This window comes from Simochromis diagramma, unplaced genomic scaffold (genome assembly GCF_900408965.1).
Source record: "Simochromis diagramma unplaced genomic scaffold, fSimDia1.1 OVJJ01000307.1, whole genome shotgun sequence".
Taxonomy (NCBI): Eukaryota; Metazoa; Chordata; class Actinopteri; order Cichliformes; family Cichlidae; genus Simochromis; species Simochromis diagramma.
The window spans coordinates 411,421-438,659 of NW_024386786.1; the positions used below are offsets into that span (position 1 = coordinate 411,421).

At 39.5% G+C, this 27,239-nt stretch overlaps 1 protein-coding gene across 2 annotated transcripts in view; it reads left to right on the plus strand.

Moving 5' to 3' along the window:
• Positions 1-27,239, plus strand: part of cnot3b (CCR4-NOT transcription complex, subunit 3b) — a 42,208-nt gene that overhangs the window by 2,560 nt on the left and 12,409 nt on the right. Inside the window, exons 2-10 of one of the 2 annotated variants that reach the window (XM_040022981.1) lie at positions 4,980-5,042; positions 11,088-11,155; positions 13,212-13,286; positions 15,837-15,926; positions 18,833-18,961; positions 20,540-20,635; positions 23,392-23,520; positions 23,849-23,939; positions 25,127-25,260. In XM_040022981.1, coding sequence (XP_039878915.1) covers positions 5,018-5,042; positions 11,088-11,155; positions 13,212-13,286; positions 15,837-15,926; positions 18,833-18,961; positions 20,540-20,635; positions 23,392-23,520; positions 23,849-23,939; positions 25,127-25,260 — 837 coding nt within the window. In that variant the 5' untranslated portion in view covers positions 4,980-5,017. Of the gene's footprint in view, positions 1-4,979; positions 5,043-11,087; positions 11,156-13,211; positions 13,287-13,315; positions 15,593-15,836; positions 15,927-18,832; positions 18,962-20,539; positions 20,636-23,391; positions 23,521-23,848; positions 23,940-25,126; positions 25,261-27,239 lie in introns of those variants that run through there. The other variant, XM_040022982.1, reaches the window with a different exon arrangement.

Here is a 27,239-nt window from a genome sequence, read left to right on the forward strand (position 1 = left end):
ATCTGTATCGTCCATGAAAAAGTCATGTCAGTTGATTACTAATGTGTCCTTTGAGACAATAAATAGTGATATTGGCTGCCTCTTCAATGAGTTCCTCATCCCGTGGATGGACTTGGACTGCAGCTGGTAGCGGTTGATCGTGTTCTGCTCTATAGCCTCTGTGAGCTCAGAGTAGGAGCACCAGTTGTTCACTTGCTTCCGGTTCTGATTAGCGATGCTTCAGCTTGCGGTGGATCTCCAGATTAGTAGAACGATCACCAGTTGGTGGGGTTGGAGTTAGGGATGGGCCGACTGGGTATTGATTTGATCCTGACTATAACAGCTGGATCTGATGTCAGTGATGGCTGATGCATTCACTTCAGTTCTGTGTGGTTCTGTATTTACTTCAGTGCATGACAGTAGCTGCTAGTGACAGAGCTTACGTAGCATGGAGGAGGCTAACAAAGCAGCAGCAGCAGTTCGGGGGTGTTTCATGGCTGGTACACCGCAGCTTTTCTTTGTATGTTTGCAAAACCTTTTTTATTTAACTGCAGACTGTGGTTCAAGTAAGCTGATGTGACTGAAAAGTTCAGCTGAGTTGATGCATTGGCTTCAATCTTTCACTCTTATGTTTGGTCATTATATGATGTTGAAACTAGAGTGATGTTGGTTTGGTTGCACAATGGCTAGAAAGCTTTTATTACACGTAGGGTAACATAAAGCGGCTCAACTCAATTAGAATTTTTTCACTTCAGCTGTTGTCTTGAACAAAAAGAATGACTTGCAGTCTCTTCCTCTGAGATGGAGCTTATTAATATAACTCTGCTACTGGATCAGTACCCTGTATCAGCAGATAGCCACAGGCAAGGTGTTTGAAGCCTACTGAAAATGGAAAAAGGTAGGCTGCATGCATTTTTACCATGCAATGCTACTGCCAGGGAACATTTGCTAATCATCATTAACCAAAGAGTTAGAAGAATGCATGCTACCTACCTGACAGAACAGTAAAAGGTGTCAGATGGTACTCCACAAACAGAGAAACATGCAAAGAGAAAAAAATCTTGTGTGGTGCACCTTTAAAAAGTAAATTGAAACAAGATCCAATGCAAAGGAGCCATTTTTGTTTTTGATTGTGATTAAATGTTCATCTCCTCCTAATTTGCATTTTAAGAACAGGGGTAAAACCTGCTGCAACAAGAGCCTTCACTTCTTGTCTTGGACACACTTCCTGCAACACAAATAAAAATATAAATGTTTTTTTTCTGTAGCTCTTAATTTCACTCAGCTTATGTGTCAAAAGAGCATCACAAGCAGTAGCGGTGCCAGCGTCGTCACATATGCCTTTCTTTAATGGCCCGTGTCTGAACCTGACAAGTGGCGTGCTGCTAGTTTGCGCCTTAAAGCTGACACAGCATCTTCTCAGCCTCACCTCAGGCTGCTCATTAATAACATGTCTGCACCGCCTGTCCTTACTTGACTTTGTTAAGTGTACTTTGGTCGCTTTCTGAGGCATGAGGATCATCTTCTCAATTTGATGGGTGTCCAATCAACGAAGCAGCTCTTATGTCTTTGAAGTTAGAATTTAAATATTTCAGGATCTATATTCATCTGTGTGTGGCTTTTTTCGATTATGCTGCTTATCATAAGGTTTTGGCTTCTTAACCTGCTAGAAAATAGAAAAGAAATTTATTTGTTTTCTGTTTCACTCCAAGGCTAAACATTTATTATCATAATTATAACATTTTTGGCTCTTGGAGTTTGACTCATTGTGTTACCTTAGTGTTTAAATGGTTCCAATATCTCAGACTTACAGTTGTCTATCGATTGGCTTATAATAATTAATTAATAAATCCAGAAAATTTACAATCAGCATCGAAGACATTATTGTTCTCGCTGGCTGCTTATAAAATCGAGGGAAAACTTGATCAGCCCGGTTTTACATAAAGTAAGTTAAACTTCAATAATGTCAGTCCGTCCGATTAGGAAGCATAAACCACCAGGAATCCATTTCAGCTGCTTTAGTACAAATCTAAGTGACAACAGGTGCACTGGGGCATCAACAACAAGACGACCCCCAAAAAGGGAATGGTTTAAGCAGGTGTTGATGGCAGACCATTGCTCTCTGCTTAGCCCTCCCAACTTTTTAGGGTCTTTGTTCCTGCTGGTGGCATGAGGCAGTACCTGCAACCCATTCAGGTGTGTGCAGGTTGTCCAGCTCCTCCAGCGAGACACGGCATCACAGGAAGCTTTGCTGTGTCTGATGTTCCCGTGTTGGTGCTGTTCCTGACTATATAACATGGACTATATTTGTCCAGGTTTAACATTGCAAATGATCAATCATATTGCTATAATGTCATAGTTTTGAGATGTGGAAAAATAATCTGCTAGTGTCCACAAAAGTCAGAGAAAGCAGGCATTTAGGTTTAAATTGTGTTTGTAGTTACAGTTATGGAGTTGCGGTTTGGTATGTGGTGTGATGGTGTCTCTGTTGCAAAACTATGACATCACAACAATGAGCTTGGTCACTGGCAGTGTTGAACCTGGGACATTAGTTTTGGCGATCTGGGAACAGTACCAGCACGGGGATATCCGACCGTGTGGAGATGCCAGGAGAAGTTACATGAGGAGAGCTCATGGACAGGACCGTTGGTTGTTTTGCAGGGACAAAAATAAATCGGCATAACGATAAATCATTGAACACTGAGCCATCTAATGAAACTGTTATGTAAACACTGGCCACTGGTGCTGGTGAATCCCTAACAAAAAACAGCATTGTTTCGGTAGTGACCATGAGGCTGACCTGTTGTGCGATCAGTAATGATGAATAATAGCACATAATGCTCGTCCTTCATCGACAGATTGGGTATCAAATCTGAACTTCTGCAGCTGATTAAGTGCTCCTCTGGCTTGTGCCAATTTGCAGTCAAATTAGTTCTCGCTGATTGCATTTTCCCCCTGCCGATATTAACAAACAATGATGGTGATGATTGCTTTAATGAGCTTAAAGAAACTCGCTCACTGTTCACTCACTTGTGAATGTATATAAATGCCTTTAATTACTGACGGTTGACTTAATGACTTTGTCATATATAAACCCTTAAAGCAAACTTAATTGTTAGTGTATGTAACCAGAGCGAGGCACTGAGATGATGTTCTTAATCAGACCTCTGTTCTTGCATTATGCTTTGAGTTGCTTTTAGTGTTTTAGTGCAGCTGGAGTCAAAACAGGTTCTCACACAATATTATGTTATCAAGGGGCAGAAGTAGAGTTAAATTATGATCCCACAGCATGAATAAAACATCAGTACTGAGCTGATTAAGATTGTATTTATCTGACAGAAAGAAAAAGAAATTCATAAAAACAAATGTGCAGTAATTACATTGTATTGGCATTTCAAGTAAGTGCAATCCACCTGGAGGCATTGAGATCATTTATCTGCAGTCAGTTGTATCTCGAATCACCTGGAACCCTAAATGACCTTCCATAGTACTATGACAGTATGAAATTACAAAATACCTTAATGCCAGGTTTATATTTACAGTAAACTGTCTCTGAAGGCCTGCAGCTGGTATTATATTTATTCTTGTGCTGACTGATGAGCTCTACTTTCCAAACATTTTTATCTACACAGGCCACCTGCAACTGTAACTGCATGCAGAAGTACTTTAGGGCTGCTCGGTTATGGCAAAAGTCCACATCTTATGGTTTAGTTTTTCCAGTAATTGTAATCTGTATTATTTATTTATTTAATTTAATTTATTTCAGAGGTGGAGGCGGTGGGGACTGGATGATCCGCTGTTTACAGCATTGCTGTGAAGGCAATGGGTGCCTTTGGTTCATAATATAAGATAAAACGAGAGCTTTGTAGCAACCGTTCATTATAAAACTAATTGTTTTATCTAACTGTGATTGAAATTAGGCTCTTATTATTGGAAATATTAGATTTTTGTTTTAATCGCTGTATGTTTTAATGAAGTTGTCATCAGTTGAGTTTAAGAAGAAGAAATGTGAGGAATGACTTTGGTGTCTCTCTGCTATGAAAACCTTGGAGGCCACGTGCTCAAAGCAAGCTTTTGATGAAGCCACTTATATTCATAAACGGCTTTTCTGCCATACCTGTCGTACCTGCTCACCTCTATCTGATCTGCTCAGCGCAGCAGTGTTAGGTATCACTGCTGAGTCAGATTGAATCAAAAGGTCTGCCCTGGAATGGCGGCTGTCAACTTTGTTGTTGCTTTTTTTGATTTTCAGCTGCAGAAAAGTGGTGGGAATTCAGTGTGCTGCCAACAAAAACACAGTTTTTCAGCAGAGCAACATAAGAAGAAAGAGAACCACAATTTACAGTAAAGTCACAAACTATTACAAACATACAAAGAGAAGCTGTTGGCATCACAGGTGTGAAATACCTCGAGACTGCCGACACTTTGCTTGCAGCTTCCTCCGTGCTCCTTTTGCTCTCGTGCTAACAACTGGTGCACTGCTGCTGACACATGGTGAGGCAAACGCAGAGCAACATAGAACTGAATTGAATAGATTGGCACATTTTTACTGATACTCAATCCAGCTTTTTGAGTCAGGATTGGAGTGATGCTTCCCAGCTGGAGACCTGTACAGTAGTCATAATTACAACAGCATAGAGCCAGAGCCAGATGTAAGTAAACACCTCAGTCACTGGGTGAGACACCCTCAAAAATCACAAACAAAGGCACTGGGAACTTTTAATGATCCTTCCACAGGTTCACCCACAGAAACATTTCGACTTTTGCTTCCTTTAAAGAAGCTTCCTCACCAAAGGTTCTCACTGGAGAACCAAACTGAGTTTTAGCAGCTAATGAGGACAGTTGTGTCCACATTTCTCCCTCTGTCCTCAATCCATCCATCTTTCCACAAGTCATCATCGCTCTGCATCCTGTTTCCTTTCATTTTTATATTCTTAGTCTTTCTCTGTGACACCTATCCTGGGATTTATTAATGCAGACTCCTGTTTTTTCCCCTGCAGTGAAAGAAGGCATGAAGACATCATCCTAGTCATCAGTCATGGCCGATAAAAGGAAACTCCAAGGTGAGATTTCTGCCTGAGTGTGTGTGTGTGTGTGTGTGTGTGTGTGCATGCATGTGCATGTGTAAAAGGGCATTAGTGAGATGATCAGGTGCCAGGTGGATTAGGTTAACCACAAATTACAATAAAGATCTCATTTGATCTCAATGAAGAGTTTGTGTTATGTGTGTTGCTGTTGGAAAGTCCCCTGATGTTTTGTCTGTGATAAACTCCGCCCATGTGTCACTCTGACCGGAAAAAGATAAATAGTGCACGAGCACACCTATACCTGCTTCGTTGGCAAGCAGTTTGTTTTGCGACCAAAAGTGGAAAATTTTCTTTGGTTTATTTCCTTAATTACGTCACAGTGCTTGTTTAAAAGAGAGCCAGGGCTTGTAAACAAAAGTCACATGTGTTCACAAGCAGCTTGTTTGTGGAGTTACGTAAGCGTTCATCCTGCCAGGTTAGAAATGTTTGGCTTCACATGCAAGCTAAAACAAATCTGGTTTTGGTTTTCTAACTTTAACTAAAGTGTGGGAGATTTACCTGCTTTGTTCTGTGTCAAATAAAAGTACAGAAGAAAATACGTACGGGAGCATCAGATGATTGGTTTAATGTGCACAGGGCTCGCAAAGTTTCAAAATCCCTGGTAGCCCTTCGGGCAGACACTCTTCAGTTTTTGATAGCCCAAAATAAATTTAAGTAGCCTGAAAAAAACAGAGGACAATTTTTTGATGGATGTTTTGTTTTGTAATAAAACATCCTTTAAAAAAATAGTTAAAACACAAATTACAACAACTGTATAAAAATTACAATCATCAACTCAAATATTTGGTTCTAATTGAACAGAAATTTCTATGAACTTGTAAGAACTGTGTAGAACATGAATCAGTCTGTGCCTGATTCTGAAATTTCCACTGAAGTCACGGGTAAGAGGTAAGTGGAACCAAGATCTAGGCCATTTGCTTTGTTTGCAAAGACTGCTACATTTTGCCAAAGTTTGCCATTTTAGCTTCTTTCTGTTTCTTTAGTCTGGAGTCAGACTGGATTCTTTCCTGCCCTCCAGTAAAATTACCTACATAGCTCATTCTCCTCTCAGGTGCTTTTTATGGGTTTGCCTGCTTAAATCAGATGGCCTGACAGTTTCAGATTGCCCTCCACTGTACATCAGAACTAACCACTTTACAAAGTCGGGTCTCTTTGAAGTGTGAATGCACATTTTCTGTTGAGTTTGTGCAATCTGAACATGAATTCCAAACATAACTTGATGATAAGGACAGAAAACCTTCAAGCACATTGCTATCGATCTTCTTAAATAGGGTTTCACTCTGCTTTACTTTATTTTCTCTTATATATGTACCATTACGTTGATAGGTACTTATATTTGACATGTATTCCTGGGAGCAAAAATCTGCACATAAGATAAAAAGGTAATATTTTGATCTGTGAGTTATCCAGATCTACTCAAGAGGAGTTCGTGGGTAAGAAACAGAGTCACTGGGTAAAAATTCAAAGGATTTTTGATGCGAGTTACCAACACTTCTTTTTAAATAAAATCAAACTAGATGGTGCTTAGCTTTTTGGTGTTAGTTCAGTGTGCCAAAAAATTAATATGAGAAACTCACAACCCAGTTACTCAGAAAACAAAACCTGTTGTGAGCAGTTTCATGTAGGAACTGTTCTCTACCTGCTGTCTCTGTCTATTAGATGTAACAGAATGAGCAGGATAGGATAGAAAGATCCTTAGTGGATCATTTTATAAAGCTGCCGAGGTTTCTCACAGTTAATTCGGCCTGTACAAGTTTGTCTTGGGCAGAGTTGAAATTTAAAAAGACAGTTCAAAATTACATTTATGCACATTATTACTTTGCAGGAGGAAGTGTGTATCCATCAGCGATGAGATTTTGCCAAGGTGTAAACACTGATAGCGTGAACTGCCATGTAAGCTTGTTGGCAGACAGCTTTTTATTTTGGCGACTGCAGGTAGAAGAAGGTTCCTACATGAAACTTGTGGAGTTTTCTGAATAACCAGGTCATGATGATTTATTTTCACCTCAAAGGTTTTGTTTTGTTTTTTTTAAAGCTAAGTGCCATCTATTTTGATTCTATTCAAAGGAAGGCAGGCATTTCTACAGCTGATATATTCAAAGCTTGGTAACTCGCATCCAAGTAATTTGAATGGATAAATTACAATACAAGCCAGAGGGAAGATATGTAAATTTGATTTTGGGGTGAACGGCGTTGTTTTAAAAGTTCCACATCCTTCCTGACTGCATATTTTATCTATTTTTTCCTCCACCAGGAAGGTTGTGTGGAAGGTTTGTTATTTGAATAAATAAAAATAACAAATTTTGTGAATTTTTATGTATTTAAGATTTGGATCTGGAGTCAGAAATCCATTTTGCATCAAATCTTCGTAAATAACCATAGAAACTGAAATAAGGCATTATTGGAGACGCTGTTTTGATGTTTTAGAAGAAAATCACAAACTAATCTGTAATAGATATTTTTTCTGGATCCTGGAACTGACTTTGGTGTGCAAGGAAATTTTCAGGCTTGATGTTGACATGCAGGGTCAAAGTGCTGTCGTTAAATTTTTGACTGAACTGTGTATACACACAGTATAATCATTTTTATTTCCCTCGTAAATTTTTCTGTCTCTTTGCATTTCCTGTTTTGGTTTAGTGAAAATGTTTCTACCTGTTTTTGTGCACAGGGTGACATTGCATCCGTGCACGCCGGCAGACATCTGTGCAAAAGTCTGCTCACTGCTCTGACACACTTTCACAGAAACTAGAGCATGTGTCAAGCTCTTTGTTCTGTACTTTTATTTTGAAAATTTAAACAAGTACTACCACACTCACAGCTCTTGGATGATAATGCTGGGATAAAATTCTGACACTCACCACAACAAGTCTTGTAACCTGAACCCAGACCTTTGTGTGAATACCAAAAAACCTCGAGGCTTTTTTCTCCTCCCCGTCGATGTCTTTAACTTTGATGGGTTTCTCCAGCCGACGCTTGTCGCCGCAGGCTAAAAAACACTTTTTTGACAGGATTCAGCATCACTCATCCTATCACATGATATTCCCGTGAGTTCTCCGGTTGAACAGCTGTCACATTAAAAACAAAAACCCATATACGTATCCCCCTAAAATGTTGTCATGAGTAAAAAAAAGATCAAGCACCAGCACGGCCCCGGCTCTGTCAAATTGTAATGTATTATTACAGAGGAGGTAGACTTTCATCTAAAAATAACACAGCCACGGCAGTATCTTAACATCAAGGCTGTTTAAGGCCAGACTCAAGCTGGAGTTTGTTCACACAACTTGGCTACAGCAGCGGGTTTCTCTCGACCTCACTGGTTGCTGCTTATTTCCTCATCACTCCTGTTATCTTCATTAGCAAACACACAGTGGATCAAATAAAAGTCTGATGTATTTAAGAGATTAGAAATACAAGGGTATGAAATCAAAATGTTACTTTCGTACTATGAAAATATGTCAAAATTATGGAATTTTTAAATATTTAAACATCACTCTTATACAATCATTTTGACTCATTTCTCAGGCAGTTACGGCTACAATGTCAGTCTGGTATAAAAATGTAGGAGAAAGGAGACCTGTCATAGTTTTCTCTTGTGACTTATCAGAAAACAGATCAAACATCCACGGTACCAGTGCTTATTTCTGTTACTCTGCATCATAGACATTAAATTAGTGCAGTTGTTGTTTATTTAGTTCAGGGTGGTGGGTGTGCCTGAGCCTTTTCCAGCTGTCGTAGGGCGAGAGGTGGGGTGGACCCAGCACAGAGCTCCATTCATATCCTGGGTTAAACATGCAGCCGTGCTGATGGAAATCTGCTATTTTCCATAATATTGATATGTCCCAAGCTGGTTATAGTAAAAGATCCTGCTAAACAAAAATGTGATTGTAGCATTTGGAGTTAGTGTAAACATATTTTTAGCTTGCAAAATTTCACGCTGATATGCCCTGTACTTATGAGCTTATGAAGGATCAAAAACACGAGGGAGAATAGGAGGAAGGTACTTTCGGTGGCTCCCTGGATGTTTGATTTGGCGGTGCTGGGTGCTTTCTCTCAAGCGACCACTCATGTGTATCTGGGCTTGGGACTGGACAAATTTCACCTCCATTCTTATGTATTTTGGGTCTATAACTCTGAAAATACCATGAAGGTAAAAAGCTAAAGTTGCAAGCTGGCTCCTAGAGACTCCAAGTCATCACCCTTGCTTGTGAAATCTCATTTTCTTTCTTAAAGCTGAGCATTTTCCATCTCTGCCTTGGGTTTTAGAAATCAGATGTCACAGTTGACGGGCAGAAAAAATGAGGATGCTACACACTCATGCAGTAGTAACCTATCAAGATTACATGCCCAGTGCATAACCTGCTTTATCATCTGCCTTATTTACAGTCGCCCTGTTTTGCAGATCTATGCAAAGAATTTAACCGACACAGAGAGTACCGAGATCAAACACTGTCCATAAAACATGGTTGTCACTGTCATGTCATCCGCTGGTTTCTGTACTCTGCATTTTGAAACCTCAATGGCTGTGTACAAACTACCGCTTTACCAAATGAGCATCATGGTGTGTTCATGGTGCTGCTGGAAATACATGTGAAACATGACAAGTTGGGAATATCTGTTTAGGAGGCGTGGTGGTTTTTGGCAGACCTTTTTCCCTCACTTCACATGTGCATGCATTTTAGTACAGTCTGTGAACTAGTCACACCCTTTATCTGCTGATTTTTGTTTCTGGAAACAAATTTTCCCATCCTTATTTTTGTTTTCCTGAACACAGCTGTTTGTCTGGCTGGTGTCATGTGTACACTAAATGAATATTTTCCACTTTTAAATGGGAAAAAGTGAATATTGGGGCTGGAGGCTGAAGGGGTTGGTGGTGGTGTGAAGAATCTCAGCACTCATACCAGCGCCCACAGTTTGAGTCTCTCACGGGACCAGATTCTACACTTGGCCTGTGATATTTTATGTTGTTCATTGTCATTAGAAACTTTAAAAACATAAATGGTTAGGTTCAGAAAATATGTAATAGTATTTAAAATTCTACTATGAGACTGGACTGTACATTTATGATGATTTTGATTTTCCCTGACCAAGTAAACCATGACATAAAGCTGTAATTGGATGAGATACGGGTGAGCATATCATGATTTTCCACTCCAGGACTTACATTGACATTCCTCTGCGGTATGTAAAAAGCAGAATGACTAGGCTGATGTGGTCCAGGTCAGAAATGTTAAAATTAGACTGCAAGCATTTTCCTGTTTACATTTGATAGCCATGAGCTAATCCGCGCGACCACAGAAGGGAGACGTAAATCTGTTGAGCCTAAATCTAGACGTGTTTGTCTCTTTCTGTCACTCCCTAATCGCTTCTGACTCTTTAAACATCCACCACACGCTATTCATGGAGCTGCATTTCTAAGATATTGGGAATTAGCTGCTGTATATGTGCCACCACTTGCTCAGGAGCATAATGTGCCTTTTACAATATGCATATTTCATGAGATGCCAGCCACAGTTTTAAGTGCCTTGTTGTTATATGGTGCATTTATCGCTTCTCTTTGTGCCCGACACAAAAACAGCCCTCCAGTGGCCTGTTTTTAAGCTGGAGCCACTTTGCTGAGCAGAACGCCTCAAACCTGGAAGCAGGAATATATTGATGATAGAAAAAACTCTGGTTTTAATCAAATAACCAGTACAGCTAGAGCCATGATCTGCAGCGTCAGTGCTCATATACTAAATAATTTCCCAAACATGACATTTCTTTTTATTATTCTGTGCTAATGACTACATCTCATACATGTTTAAACACAAGTCAGTTTAACTAAAAAAAGAGGTCAGTGATGCTCTGACGTGATGAATCCGTTATTATTTATACTCTGTTCTTCCCACCTCTTATGAAATGACTTTGATGAGGAAGTCATGTGTTCTGGCCTTGACCTGCTTATACAGCTTCTTTGAATTAGAACGGAGACACATGTCTCATATGCTTTATATGAACTTTTTGCTCTTTTTTGGTCTCCTCCAGGTGAAATAGATCGATGTCTGAAAAAAGTAGCGGAGGGAGTGGAGCAGTTTGAGGATATTTGGCAAAAGGTAAGAAACAATCATATTATTGGGACTGCAACTTTCTGTTTTTTTCATTTTGACTCAAAGATATCCTGCAATGGAGTCATGGTAGGGATGAGAGGGATAATTGCATTTTAATGCTGCAGTCAGTTGGTGTTGTGGCACAGTGATTGTCTGGGTTTATGCTTTACTTTCATATGAAGAGGAGCTAAAGTGAAAATCTAACAGTAAGACGCATTAAACAACTTAGCTGCTGTAACTTTGTCTGTAAATCGAGTTGCCACTTAAAAAAGAAGGCTGATATTATTGCATGTCATAGACTGTATCTAATAAATATAGAGGTGACAGCTGTGACATCACCTACTAGTTTTGTACTCTGCATTTGGAAGCTTTCGCTATAGCATGTTGGATGCTGCCATGCTGGTTCTTGAAGCATGTGCGACCATATTTGAGTGAGAGGGTGGTGTGCTAAGTTATCAGCAGGTTAGCAACATGCATTTCTAAGTTACACAGCTTCAGATGTGTCCACTAGAATCTGAGAACCTGGAGTTTTGTCTCAAACACAGTTTCACAGGCAGTTAAGAGAGACGCAGACAGATCTGCCAATATTTTAATCGCGGCTCAAGAGTTGGGAGTTCGCCTTGTAATCGGAAGGTTGCCGGTTCGAGCCCCGGCTTGGACAGTCTCGGTCATTGTGTCCTTGGGTAAGACACTTCACCCGTTGCCTACTGGTGGTGGTCAGAGGGCCCGGTGGCGCCAGTGTCCAGCAGCCTCGCCTCTGTCAGTGCGCCCCAGGGCGGCTGTGGCTACAATGTAGCTTGCCTGTGTGTGAATGGGTGGATGACTTGTTGTGTAAAGCGCTTTGGGGTCCACAGGGACTAGAAAAGCGCTATACAAATACAGGCCATTTACCATTTTACCATTTACCAAAACGCATTAAACAGAAAATAATATGTTCATACTTTTTTAAAATAAATAGATTTTATAAACCCTTTTGCTTAACCCACGTGACCAACATATGCCACAGTTAAAGCTGATATGGCTGGACACCTATCAGTGCCTATCTGAAAGCATGCATGCATCATATTAATATATATCTGGGGTAAGGCAATGTCAAGTTCTATCCCATATTTACTGAATGTATTTATTTTGCGTAGTCTACAAAGGTATAAAAAAACAAGAAATGTCTAATATTAGAAAATGTTCAGAAAAAGTGCAAATGCTCCACATGAGGTCCGTGATGTTCTCTGTGATCAGTGTTCAGTCCTGACAATATTCTGTTTGCAGTTTTAAAGAAGAATTCAAGAAGCATGTTTGTAAGAAGGTCTTAAAAATATATTAATCGTTAAGTTATTGTTCACAGATTCTCTGCCAACCAAGTGATCAATTATTATTGACTGCTCGTTCCATCTGTTATCATTCAGGCTCTGCGGGGACACTTTCTCCCTCTCAGGCTATTTGTTGCTAATGTTTCTGTGCAGCATTAGTTTCATCAGACTCCTGCATTTATTAACCTTAGTAGTTAATAAAGGTTGCCATTACCACAACAGGATGTCCAATACTCATGAGACTTATAATAAACAAAGTGAATACAGCCGTTATTAAAACAATGCTTTGCCCAGAGCGCACAGCAGCGCCCACAGTGAACATCGGCTTTGCTAATAAAGAGCCACAAAGTCATTAACCCATTAACAAAGATCCCAGTTGCCTTTTTTCCCTTCATTACATCCACTTTTTATTGTGCTGTTGGCAGTTGCTGCATTTCCTTATGACCTTCCAGAAGCTTGTGTTCTTCATAAATACTCATGTTTGTTTGGATGACCTTTGTTAGTTTTATGTCTCACTTTATTACCCATTTAGTTCTTAGGTTTATGTTTTTGCTACGTAATCAGTTAGTAGCACTAATCTAATTAAACAGGATAATGGTGATTTTAAGAGTATGATCACATGCTTTACTTGCAGGCTGTAAAGCTTTCAACAGATTGGATGATTTTTAGTATGGTACATTTTGAAAATGAAGGCGTGCACTGCTGCACTTCAGCTTTGACCCTTTGTCTCAGTCTGTCTCTCTCTTTTTTTGCAGCTTCACAATGCAGCCAACACAAACCAGAAGGAGAAATATGAAGCAGACCTCAAGAAAGAGATTAAAAAGCTACAGGTAAGGAACAAAGGAAACCAGAAAATAAAAGTTTTTCCACTGACAGGTTGTTTGAGGTGTTCTGGGCTCCCACAAAGCTGATTCAATCAGTATAACTTCAGGGTAGATGTGTCTGATTTTAAATAATTCCAAAGTTTAAAAAGTCAGAGAAGTCAAAAAGCAATCTCCATTAAAAGAAAGACATATCATTGTCATGTTGAACTTAAAAAACGAACAATAAAACCCCTCCAGCGTGCAAGCCGTCATCAGCAAGGGTAAACAGATTTCCTGGAAGCAACCATTGTTTTTTCAAGAGGTTTTTCACCTACAGTTTGACCAAAAGCTGTAAGATCTGTGCAGTCTTCTGGTTTAAAATGTTAATTTGATTATCTGAAAGCCAGTTATAACTTTTGCTTAGTGTCATGGTGCTACATCACGCTGGAAGATCCAGTGATTGTCACCAAACCAGCTGCTGGATTATGGGAAGTTAGTGTTTAAGGAGGGTTTTAATCTGGTCATTCCTTCGAGACCTCCTGAGATTTGTTAAATGATGGTTCTCCGTAGTCTATATTATGACACAAATCAATATATCTTTTGAATCAACAGGACAGTGTCTCTAAAGTCTGCAGATTTTAACCAGGAAAACAGCCATTCGGTTATTAAAAATGCACTGAAACGCTGGTTTTCCTCTTAAATAAACAAAAGTGACATAGGTGTTTGCCTTCCTGAGTCAGCAAACCTTTAACTTGAGTTGAATTCACAGGTTCAGTGACATTACTGAATGAAGAAGCTGGGAATACACCCCAAACTGTAACAACTCAAAACACATCAGGCGCCACCAGAAAACACTTGAGCCTGATTAGAGTTGTTTTTTTCATAGCTTTTATTATCATGCATCCTGTAATCAGCACCACGTTTGCAGGAGCAAGAGACTCCTCCACTGAAACTCCTCCACCTCTGCAACGGACTCTGCTTTCTGAACCGCCCACAGGTCGCACAAGTTTTCACATCACTGAATCAAAATGGTGCAAAAGGGTTGGACCATGCAGACCCTCCCTTTATTGATAACTGATTAACGAGGTGTATTTTAAGCAGACTGGGGTAATGTTAAAGTCCTGTAATGCTGCTAAAATGTACAACAAAAAATGGAATCACAGAAACTTCAAATAACTTCTGGAGGCGTGGAGAAAGCTGTGTAAGCATTTTATGCCCACTGTGAAAATCAAATCTGAAAGTAACAATTCTCTGTTCACACTTAGCGACACATCATAACCTGTTTTGTTTCAATGGAATTTCTGAGTTTATTGTGCCTTAACATGAAAAATATGTTGTTCACTTTCTATTCTCGGCAGTGTAAGTAGGAAAATGCCACTCTGTGAAATGTGCTTCATTTCCAGGCTGAAGACAAGAACACAGGACCAAGAGCATCACAGTCACATATAGCAATGACTGTTTTACCTTAACAATAAGTGACCAGAAACGGACAATAACTAATTGGCTGGAACCTCTTTGCTCTTTTGGCCTCTTCAGTCGGGTTTTGTTTAGTTCTCTTGTTTCTTCTCCTCGCTTCATCATGCTTTCAAGTTTTTCACTTACAAGCACACAAACAAAAATCAAGGAGAAGCTTAAAAACACAAAGAGCACAGAGGAATATCCTCCTGTTTTCACTTGTTCTGGGTTATAATTAACTGTTCAGTGTATTTTGTCCTCTTGTTGTCACTCTGTGGGCCATACTTCCTTTGCTCTCTCCACTTTGTTTGTATAGATTTCTTGAAAGGAGGAGATCATTATTAGATGGCACCAGTGTTCAGGTGGCTATTCCCAATGCAGGGAGCATAAAGGACAGCTAATTTCTGCTTTTATTTTCAGTCAGACTCACATTTTCAAAGGATTTTTGTAAAAACTGATTCAGCTTGGACTTGTTAGCCTGATATCCTCGTTTCTAAGTTTGCATGACTGATAGGGCTGCAGCTGCCACAATAAAAAAACAAGCAGATAGAAGTAAAGTAGAATTATCTTTTAAAATCAGATAACAGCATGGTGACCTTTCCACAGGTTTTCTGGAGAGACAGGCCTCTGGGAATGATTGAGTTGATTTTCTTTTCTTTTTTTGTGGTTTCTGTGAAGTCACTCAGTTTAAGGCGGGGCTATCGTTACTCAGCTCCTGACTCCTTTTAGCACCAGGTGTGAATGGGTCCTAATTTGTGGCCAATCAGCAGTGAGCAGGTGAGACAGAAGCTGCTGATCTTAACCTGACGTCTCTGAAAATGGACTGTGAAGGCTGAGATGTTTGCTGACTTGAATCATTTAACCTGCCACACATAAAGGTGTGTGTTTGTAGTATTAAATATCATCTTGCTCAGCCTGAAATGTTCAGTGTTGTCATGAGGACCAAACTTCACGCCAAGCCTGTTTGCTGCATGCAGACATGTTCACCACCCATGACTGCTGGAGAGGAGGCTGCGCTCCTATCACAGACTTCACTGATGTATCTGTGTCTCTCTCTGTCTCTTTCTCCCTCCTCTCCCGCTATGTCCCCCCCTCTTTTTCCTTCTTCTTCTGGTCCCTCAGCGTCTTCGAGACCAGATCAAGACGTGGGTGGCATCAAACGAGATCAAAGACAAAAGGCAGCTAGTAGAAAACCGCAAACTCATAGAAACGGTAAGTAGAAACTGAGGATGAAGGTCATTATGACACGTCCTCCAGGGCCTGTTTACACTCTGGAGGACTATTTGTTTTGAAATCTGGAAAAAAAAGTCAGATAAACAAGTTTTATGAGGATTTTTTTTTCTTCTTTTTTCTTTTCTCCAAATAATTGAAAGTTGTGTAAGGTTAGTGGTCTTTATGGAGCCATTTACCTGCAGTTATCCACTAATATCTGGCCCCAGTAATATTACCACTAAGAGCTAATGAAAAACAGTGCATGTTTTTAATTAATGTTGAGCTTTATTTTTACCTGTTTATATTTTTTGGGGTGGATTAAAGAAAACAGTTCATTGTTTTCAGTTATTTTTGCTTTTTTATATTTTTCCAGCTCTGTCAGTAAATTTTTATCCTTCTAAAAGATGGATGGAGCAGAATTGACTAATTACTATAACCTAATCACAGATATCAGTCTTCACTGGGTCTTTGCTGAATAATGCTGCTTAAAATTCTCATTGAGGACAATGCAGCACGAGCTGCACCAGCTCTTTAGAAATGGATCCTTTGGGTCCAGTAAGTCACAAGATGGTCTCTCTATAGATCAGGCTTGTGGTGTATCCCAAGGATATTCAGTCAGATTGGGATCAGTGAGTTTTAATTGACTTTGATCTGTTTTTGCCTCTTCCTGCTGGAGGAGGCGGCTGCTGTTACGGAGTGCTTAAAACTTATGTCTTAAAAAAAAAGAGACAATGTCCAGAAACAGAATTCCCCGAGGCTCAGTCCTAACAGAGTGTCCGTTTATTGTTTGCTGTACAGTGGCTGTAACTGAGGAAGATAAGGAAAGTTTTCCCAGATAGCAGATTGCCTGTTAGTTTGTGGAAATGGAAAGTTGCAAATTTTTTGAGTTTAGTGATTGTTTAGTTTTTTTTCATTAGTCATTGCCTTCAAGTGCTTACAATGCCAGCTGAGCTAGAAGTTTATTTTTTTATCTTACATTTCTGTTTAAAATCGTTTTGAAATGTTTTAAATGTTCCTTTTTATTGCTGTAAAAATTCTCACTGCACCTTCAAATGCACACAGACGGTGCCGCCTTTAGAAGCTCAACAACAAACAGAAACGGTGTGAACGTGTTGCCAAAATTATTCCCTAGATTACTGGCTCAGATTAAAGAGCTGTGCCCATTTTCATCTGCTCCCCTATCTAACACCTGTCCTCCAGGCCTCGGAGCCACGTGAGCCTTTGATGAGGGCTTTTGAGATGGACTGAATGTGAGCCACCTGCCTGCACAATGAGGGACCTCTGCAACTCAGCAGAGGTCCCTTTTAGACGTTCTTTGAGTTTTCCTGCGGTTTTGTTGGTTGACCTGAAATTACAGTCCTGCAGGAAGCGGAGGGAGCTTGTTAGAAACATGTTGCCTCAACAGCAAAAGATCATTCACAACCTACTGGGTGTTTACACAGAAATGTGACCAAGATGAACTTGCAGTTTAGAGCCGTGAATGCAGGGTTGGTGTTGAAACTGCTGCAGGCAGAGAAGAAACTTTAACAACATTCAGTCACACACAATATGTCCCATTTATCAGCCGCTAAGAGGCGTTCAGGAGCTCCTCGAGTTCAAGAACTACATTTATTAAAGCAACGCTTTTGTTGGTGTTCAGATTATTTAAGAAATCAGTGGAATAAATGACATTTTCTGCAGTTCTACACACTCAGTGGTCACTTTATTAGGTACAACTGTAATGCCATTTTTAGATGGTTTTCACTGTTGTGGTGCTTTATAATGACAGGTGTTTGGAAAATTATGAACCCTGCATTTTTATAGAAGATTACTCTAAACCCTGAAAAAGGGTTCAACAAATTATAAGAACAAACCTTTGGTTTGTATTAGGGGTGTCAATAATAATTCATATTTAAAAATGAAATATTCATGTCTAGTTCAAATGATCATGTATTTAAACTGGTTTAAAGTTCCAGAGCTCCATTTATTTCCATTTGTTCAGGCACTGTGTCCATATGAAGTTGTGAAATGAAACAAAAGAACCACATTACTCCACGTGCATAAATCTATCCACTGGTTGTCTCATCTCTGTAGTGTCTCAAGTGTTTTCCTCTAATAGTCAGCACCTGTCACCACTGCTGCACACCTTTTTATCTGCACTCATTTAAGCAGCATATATAAAGAAGCGCCATCCAGTGGCTGGAGGTGTAAACACAAACAAAGATATTTAAAAACGTCCGAGTAGCAGCAGCGTAATGTTAAAGACTCGCTGTGCAGTTTATCTGAGCTCGACAGCTTAGCTACACATTTTATGGATGATTGCAATAAGGTGACAGTGCTGAACTAACAATCCTGTCACAGCAGCAGCTTCTTGCTTCTAGGATAAACCCTCTAAGTTAGACTCAGTTACTCGCCCAGGTGCTGCATTTAAGCTCCTCAGCGAGCTGTGCTGTTTTGCCCTGCATCTGGACTTGCAGGCGTTTCTTTAGCTCATGGCTGATCTGAGTCGCTGCAGTTTTGTGCTCTATATTAGCTGCATGACATTTTGTGTACAGACTGAGTGATGAATGCATCGGTGGCATTTCTTCATATCTGTTTAGTCACCTAATTTTTGTAAATGATTTGCCTTAGTTAACCTTAAAACACAAAAGATAAACAAAATTCGGGCCGACGGTTGACCCGACTCCACATTTATGTGAAAATATGATGGCATGGCAGATTTTTGTATTGTTTTAAATGCCTTAAATCTGAATTTTTAGGATTTTGTTTTCTGCAATTAAACCTTTTTTTATGATAATCAAGTCAAATCGAACTGAAGTTGGAGTAATGTTTAAATAAGGGGGCACAATTAGATGTTTGTGAAGATCAATATATCCCCGAAAACTGAAGTTGATCAGCTTCTTATTTATTTCTTTGTTTACTTGCAGCAAATGGAGCGATTCAAGGTAGTGGAAAGAGAAACCAAGACGAAAGCATACTCTAAAGAAGGGCTCGGTCTGGCACAGAAGGTGGACCCAGCCCAGAGGGAGAAGGAGGAGGTCGGCACGTGGCTAACGGTGAGCTTCATAATCAAATGTTGTCATACGAAAGATGGGAAATGGTTTGTTTGTGACAGGAAGAGTAGTATTTCTTCTAGATTAGTGTCATCTAAATGCTGTCAAGCATCACATTAATTTGTGTAGAGTAGTACTTTCTAATCCTGTAAGTCTAATCACCCATTTAATGTAACCACTGCTGTAAAGCAGAACAGGCGAGTCGAATCACACCGTGGTGAAATCTGTTCTTGTTCTCAAAAGCAGAAACTAATTTGAGTCAGCGGCTCAGTTCATGTGTCACAGCTCGGGTCTCTCATGAGGAAGTTTTCTGCTCGAATTGTTTTTAATTTTCTTTTGCAACGAAACCTGGAACTGAAAGTGAAATCAGGTGGAACTAAAACCAAAATTAAAACAAAACGCCGTCTCAGCTTTCAACGAAAACAGACTCCCATTAATCGACAGCCATTTCTAAACATGACCGTACTTGTGTTTGGCGCTCTATAAAATGTGTCGTCATTCTGATCATCAGAGTAAAAAGGCTGATTTTGAGCAGAGATGTTAAAACGGCGAATCACATAGTTAATTAATAATTTATCTTATTTGTCAGGTTAAAAATGTCAAAATTTGATGGGTTTGTTTTTATACACTTGTTTATTTCATCTTAGACTTAATGGGGGTTTCCCCCAAGTCTCAGAATGGTGGGACTAAACTTGTATGTATATTAGCCCATCTATAATAAAGGAAGTAAATCAATGTTGCATTTATTTATTTATTTATTTATTTATTTATTTATTTACCCCTTCAGTTGTCAAACACTGTTTGGGGTATTGTTGTCACCCTGCCGGGTGGGCAGGCAGTGTGGACACAAGTTTGTAAATGCAGTAACTCAAGAATGAGATGCAGGAGTTTGAAATTGAGACTATAGGTATATTTCCTAGGAGGCTGAGGAATAAGGCTGGTGTCCAACAGTGTGTTTTGTGTTCACAGAAATCTTTTTAAATTTTTCTGTGCATTTTATGAACAAAAATATCAATTTTGATTGAATAAATGAAATCTAATGTAATAAACCTGCTTAATTTAATTTTAGTCCATGCTTTGGGAATCCTTCAGCGATGGCTGTGGCTCATTTTCAGGTGTGGCTGCCAAAACATTCCTCCGTTATGGAAAAACTTATGCTGCACGACACATTTTAAACACTCAATGACTTCACTTCCTCCTTTTGTTTTGCCTTTTATAATCTTAACAGCAAAATGAGGCTTTTTAGTTTAATACTTGCTGTTTTTTTTTACATGTTAAGCCTGAGTAAACTTTTTTTTTTTAAACTCATCCGAACCTACTTAATAAGCGAGCGAAGGAAAGTCCCGTTTTTCCACTATTAAAAAGCCACTTCTGCATCTAAACATGGTTTGTTTCGTCAGCCGATGATTCCAAACGCCAAAGAGTTGATTTTTAATGTCATCCAAGGTTTACAATGGCAGCAAATATTTAAAGATTTTAATGATAAATTTCTTCAAGAGCCGATCTAGTTAAAGGTCTAATAACCAGCTGAGTTTTGTCACACCGCTGCCATGTTAACTTTTAATGTCTTTTCTTGCTCAGAATACGATAGACACTCTGAACATGCAGGTGGACCAGTTTGAGAGCGAAGTGGAGTCTCTCTCAGTCCAGACGAGAAAAAAGAAAGGAGACAAGGAGGTCAGTGTGTGTGCTCTCATCTCTGATTCATTCATTATTTTCTTCTCTACTCGCCTCTGAGGTTCTTTTTCTCTCAGCCTTCTCCCTCGTCTGTTTACAGCTGACACAGATCACTCGGTCAGCCGGCCTTAGCCTTGCAGCCTTTCTCTCTCCTCTTTTATCTCCCTCTCTGCTACAGAGGTCAGATAGTGTGTCCTCCATTCATCTTCTGTCTCTATCCAGACAAGGGCAACTCTCCTGACTTCTTCCTCCTTTTGGCTTTCGTTTCAAGTCCTCTTCAGGGATCTCATTTTTAGAGAAACTTGTGGATGACACAGTGCAGATATTGCAAAAAGCATGAAAACTTTCAGATTCCATGTTTGAGTTTATAGCTCATGCTGAAGAAAATACTCTTGTTATGTCACAAAGTGTTTGCAGCCGACTTTGTTAGCCTCGCATTTAGTTGTGAGCACGAATTTTTCGCCGTGGACGTTTCATAAATGAGACCCAGAGGAGTTTATTTTTATCTGTATCTTGTGCGGTTAGTTTAGCTGGCCAAAAGCGTAGGACCGTCTCTCTCAGCAGAGATCTTCAGAGTTAGTGTTGCACTGTACTGCTGCTGTAAGATTGTGGTTTTCAGACCAAAAGTTTAAGGCTTAAAATTTCTTCTGGTATAAAAATCTTCACACAGGGTCTCTCTCTCTGTTGTGCTTTGTACTTTGATTTTTAAATGTTCAAGATGCAAGAAGGATGAATTTAAAAAAACAAACAAACAAGCTACAAAGTGTGTGCAGAGATAAAGAGGGGTTCTGCTTAAATCTTACGTTTATAGGCCACAAAGTTGGCTCCTATTAGGACATGTTGCACTGGCCACTTTAATAGGTCCTTACTAATACTGAGCTGGACCTTCTCTTGCCTTCAGAACTGCCCTAATTCTTCATGGCATAGATTCATATATTGACTGCGTCACACAGTTGCTGCAGATTTGTTGGCTGCAGATCCCCAGTATAAATCTGCCGTTCTATCGCATCCCAGAAGGGAGCTCCATTAGATTGAGATCTAGTGATTGGAGGCCGTCTGAGGACAGTGACATGTTCAGAAAATCAGTTTCAGGCTACTCTGCACAAAGAGGAAATACTGGCAGTATAAATATTTCTTATTGTTCTCTTTGGATGAAAGAAGCTCATGACTAAAATTTTTAACATTTTTATTTTTTTTATTTTATAATTTACAGGATACCTCTGGTGATGTTTTTTCCTCTCACTGTGAGCGTGTTGTGTTCTTCCAGCTCTTTTGTTGTCCAGAAACTATTAAAAACTCGAGTCCTCCGATACACACTGCTGCATTAACATCAGACACACACACACTCTTTATTTTGTTCTGCTGCCCCAAATACTTACGAGAGCACCAAATGTGTTTTAATCTGCAATTGAAAATACTCTGTAACAAATGCACTTTTCCCCTGTTTGAGTAACATTTGCTGCAGACTGCTGTAGCCGGACTAAAGAATTCATACAAAACTCACAACTTATTTTTTGTTTTTTTTTTAATTTTTTTGTTTTTTAGATTAACATTACAATATACTTTATATTTTGAGTCTTTTAAGGCTTTATTGGGATCAAAATAGGGAAACAAAAAATAAAAGAGAAAACAATTTGTTTTATTAATGTTAGAGCCAAATAAACTTGTATAGGGGGAACCAGGCTTGGACCGTTTCTTAATTACACTTGTGGTCTGCATACTCCTCATGGACATGAACGTCATGGGGTAGTTTTGGATTTTCCCATTCAGAGTATTGCTCAATGCAGTAAGTGCTGTCAAACAAATCCTTCATATCTTTGAGGCTGTGTGGATTAGAGAAAACAAACTTGTGCAGCCGATTGTTTTTAAACTCATTAAAGATGTGTGCTGCACCATGATGCCACCCTGGGAAAAAAACAGTACAAGGATGATCTCATTAAATTCATGCTTCTAAGTACATAAAAACGTCTGACTACAACTGTAGCTGTGGCACAAGAGGCCAAAGAGTTCAGGTGTATGTTGGAGGCTTGTTCATGCTCCTGACTGTTCTGGTGCAGCGTTAAAATGCACTAAGGTGAAACATTAACATGCCACACTTGGCTGCCTGCACCAGCAGCCACACCAGACATTTCCATAAGAGTCCTGACTGCCTGTTTTAACAGCTGCTGTGTTGTTATAATCACACCAGCCCAGCTTGCTCGTGCACTCTTTTCTTTTATTCCTCAGAGGTATCTGGGTGTGTTAGTTTTATCTAAACTTACCTCTGGACAAAGAAACGCAATACATGGCTGAGAGCTCCAGAATATGTAGAAGCTTTAGAAATATTACATATTGAAGTAAGAGGTGCAGTTATGCGTGAGCTAGCTTATATGATGCATTAAGCCATAAAGTGCACATGTAGCAGCACGTTACGCTCGCACAGCCTTATAGCTGTCAAATGCTCCGGCTGCTGTTTGCTTTTTGTTTCAATTTTTAAATATGTAACATGATTTTTTTTTTTTTTTTTTTTTTTTTTTTTTTTTTTTGCAACAATGGTAGATATACATTTGGACCTTTTTTGTAGTCCAACAGTAAATAATTAATGTAGAGAATTGGCATGCTCAAACGTGTTAAGAGATTTTCATAACACAGATATAATCAATGTTTGGACTTAAGCAAATTAAGAAGTAGATTGTGGGCCTGTGTTGCCTCCTTACATTACTTAAATTGCTGTTTTGTTTTGTTTTTCTTCTTCTCGCCTATTTCTGGTTGTACAGAAGCAGGACCGGATCGAGGAGCTGAAGAAATTCATTGAGAGGCATCGGTACCACATCCGGATGCTGGAGACGATACTGAGGATGCTGGACAACGACTCTGTGCAGGTGGAAGCCATCAGGAAGATCAAGGTCAGAGGCTAGAGTGATTGGTGTTTTCTGTCCTTTTCTCAGTTTTAAACATAGAATCAGCAACTTTTGTGTCCACAAGATCTTCTTTGGGTGTTACTTGCAGAAATAACTTATTCTAAGTTAATTAGTGTGCCAAACTTTTCCTAAAAATTAGTTTTACGGCCTTTTTCTTTGTTTTTCCATCAACTAAATGAAATGATGTTTATACAAAAAGTGTAAACCTTCATCAGATGAATTTATTTATATAGTGCCACACACAAAATTAGTTTAAGAAATGTCGTGTACGAAGCTTTCTTGTAACTTTCCTTTCTATCTGCACTTTCCTCAGGATGACGTAGAGTATTATATCGACTCGTCGCAGGATCCCGACTTTGAGGAGAACGAATTCCTTTACGACGATCTGGATTTGGAGGACATTCGTAAGTAGAGAAGGAACCGGGGTTTGGTTTCTGAATTCACACTTTTTATTTGTTTACGTGTAATTGTGTGAATGCCGCGAGGCTGAAAACTCCCTCAGTTTTCAGCCGATTTTCACCGTTCAGATTTTAAACTGTTCTGCTCTTTCTGCTAATGCCAGCTATATCTTTTGGCGCTCGTAACATTTATACTTTTTGAAATATTAAGCATTTTATGCCCTTTTTTTGGCCCCTTGAGATGAATGGGACCACATCACAAGTGTCTATGCTGATTTAGCTCCCCGCGGGTGGGCTGTGTTTTAGCTCAGTGAGATGAGCAGCCGTTCTCAGAGCGGGAGGCCCGGGTTCAAGTCCCACCTATGGCAACAATTTCTTCAGCTAACAGTTCAACTTTTTTTTTCTTTTTTCTTTTTTTTTTTTTTTTCTTTTTTTTTAAGTCTTTTCAACACAAATTTCAGTTTCTTCACCTCTTTTCAGAAGAAAGTTCAACAAGTTCACCTCCTTTAAGCAGAAAGTTCAGCTTTTTCACCTGTTTTCAGCACAAATTTCAGTTTCTTCTGCTCCAGTTTGGTTTAGTGAGATGAGTAGCCGCCTTGAGATCAGGTGGTGCAGGTTCAAATCCTACCTATGGCTGCTGCCCCACATCTTTTCCTCTTGCACTCGCTCCACCCTTTCAAATAAAGCAGTTTTCACCAAAGAGATAAGCTTCTACGCCTCTTTTCAGCAGATAGTTCTGCTTTTTTTTTCAGATTCCACTACACGGCATTCACACTGCATTTTCACAGGAAATGCAACTTTTTCTAGTTGCACGTAATATCCTCCCCGTATCCCCAGCATCCTCCTCTGTCACACCAACCATGTTTTCCGTCACTACATCCATGAATCTTCTCTGTGGTCTTTCTCTTTTCCTTCTGCCTGTCTGCTCCATATTCAGCATTTTCTTCTTCCAGTCAATCCAACGTCTCTATTCTGCACATGTCCAAACTCATCCTTTTATATTCTCCTTTCTAATCCCGGTCACTTCCAATGGAAAATCTTAACATTTTCGACTATATCATATATACATCATATATTATTAAAATGGCCCAAACCACAGTTTTTTGTAAACTGCTTTAAACATTTAAACCTACCAAAGTCTTAAAGGCCTTTTGACTTTCACTGACCTCCCTCTCTGCCTCTGCTCTCTCCAGCTCAGTCGCTGGTCGCCACTTCACCGCCGGGGCACTCGCACTTGGAGGACGAGATCTTCCAGCAGTCCAGCAGCACACCCACCTCCACCACCTCATCTTCACCCATCCCCCCGTCGCCTGCTACTTGCACTACAGTAAGAACTTTCCCCAGAGTTAGCTAAAGCTTCTGTTATGTGTGCGCTTTTGTCTGTGCTAGCTGTGCACTAATAAATAAAACACTGAGGGCTTTTTAAAGTCATTTAAAAAGGATTAAGAGTAATTTGGACCCTACTTGTTGCTCACAATCATTCAAGCTTTTCTGCATATTATTTGCATCCTTGATGTTCCCGTCCCCAGTGATATGACAATTAAAATTACTTTAAAAATCCAAATGAATAAATTAACCTGCTGCTTTTCCACCAAAAATAATCATCCAGTTTTATCTCATCACTGACTGCTGAACCTGTCACTAATGGTTCTATTGAAGTAATACTGGTAATCGAGGGAAATTAAGTCGATTGTTACACTCAAGTTGAGTCAATATCTAAAATATAAATGAAAGATAATTGCCTTTGTAGCTATTGTAGTGCCCTGCCATCTGCTCTCATTGTTCTGTTGCGTTGCCTTTATATCATCTGTTCTTCCTATCCGCCCACACACAGTATGTAGTGAGAGCAGTTATTATAGGGCTCGTTTGTCTGAATAGAAGGCGTGGTATTGTTCCGCGCTGCTGATGAGAAGTTACACCGTGGCATTAAAGGGAATGTAAAGGATGAGGAAGGTCTTCAGTAGGCTGCTCTGACTCGGCTGTGAAGGTTTCTAGAAGTTGTTGAGTTTGTTCGACACAGACATACATGATGATAATGAGACGCAGTATAAGTTTGGATGTTTGCTTTACCTTAGAGTTTGCACTAAAAGTCAAATGTAACAAAACATCTGGGAGTCCCAAATGACAGACGGCTGTTCTACGAAGCAGAATCTGGAAGTTTTAGTGTTCCAGAGGTAGTTAATTTTATTAGCACTCACTTAAGCTACAGAGCTAATCTGTTCCGGAGCAGATCGCGTGCAAGATAAAAGATCAACGCATGTATAACCACCCCCTACTGACCAATCAGTGCTCCAGAAAATTGCATCAGCATTCATTGTAGAACTTGTTGAACTTGATGCATGGAGGGTATAAAGTTTTTAAAAACCATCAAACCATCAGGTTTTGTAATTTCTGAGTTGATACTGATCTCCAGTAAAAAATGTAGATTCAAAGATGAAACTTTATTCCTATGTTGTTGTTGTTGTTTTTTCCCCCTCAGTGGCTGCAATTTTTAAACAGTTTTATTGATCTGTAAGCCTAAACGTATATAAAGAAAAATCCTAAAATAGGGCACCTCTTGTACTTGCTGACCTTTTGCACATAGTCTGAGCCTCAGTTTGATTATTTTTTTTCTTTCTTTCAAACATTAAATCTGTACTTGTCCTGTTAAACACTGTCACGGCTGCAGCTTATAAAATACAGCTTACATTGTCTTTACCATAAACACGTCTAAGCAGTGATAGAGCTGTGATACTGATAAGTCTGTTCACTTAGTCTGCCTCTTATGTTCTGCCAAAGCACTTACAATATATATATTCATACAGTGTTTTTTCTTCTTCCCGTACATACACTCGCTCTACTTTGGCTGTAGCTGCTGTGTTGCTTTCAACCTGTAGTATGTGTTCACTTTGTTTTATTTTTGCGTTGTGCTTTGATTGTCTTTATAGGGTTACTCTCTCTGCAGCCAATTTTTAGAAAAATTCCACAGCTTTTTCCGTGACACACCTTTGTGTTAACATGCACACAGGAATGGGAATGTGGCAGGATGCACATTGCAGATAGTGGGTTGATTCTGATATACCAACATGTACACAGAGTAATGTTAATGTAAGTGCACGCTTCTTAAATTGAGGTTTACTTTGCGTGTTTCTGCACACAGTGCAAAAATCTGAAATGAAAGATCTCAATTTTCCCATACACATAAGCAGCATAAGAATTAAGCAAGACTGAGAAGAAAAAATGTGCTCGTATAAAGTTGTTGATGGTAAATGCAAATTAAATATAAAGTGCATTAATTACTTAACTGCAATGGACAGCTATGGATAC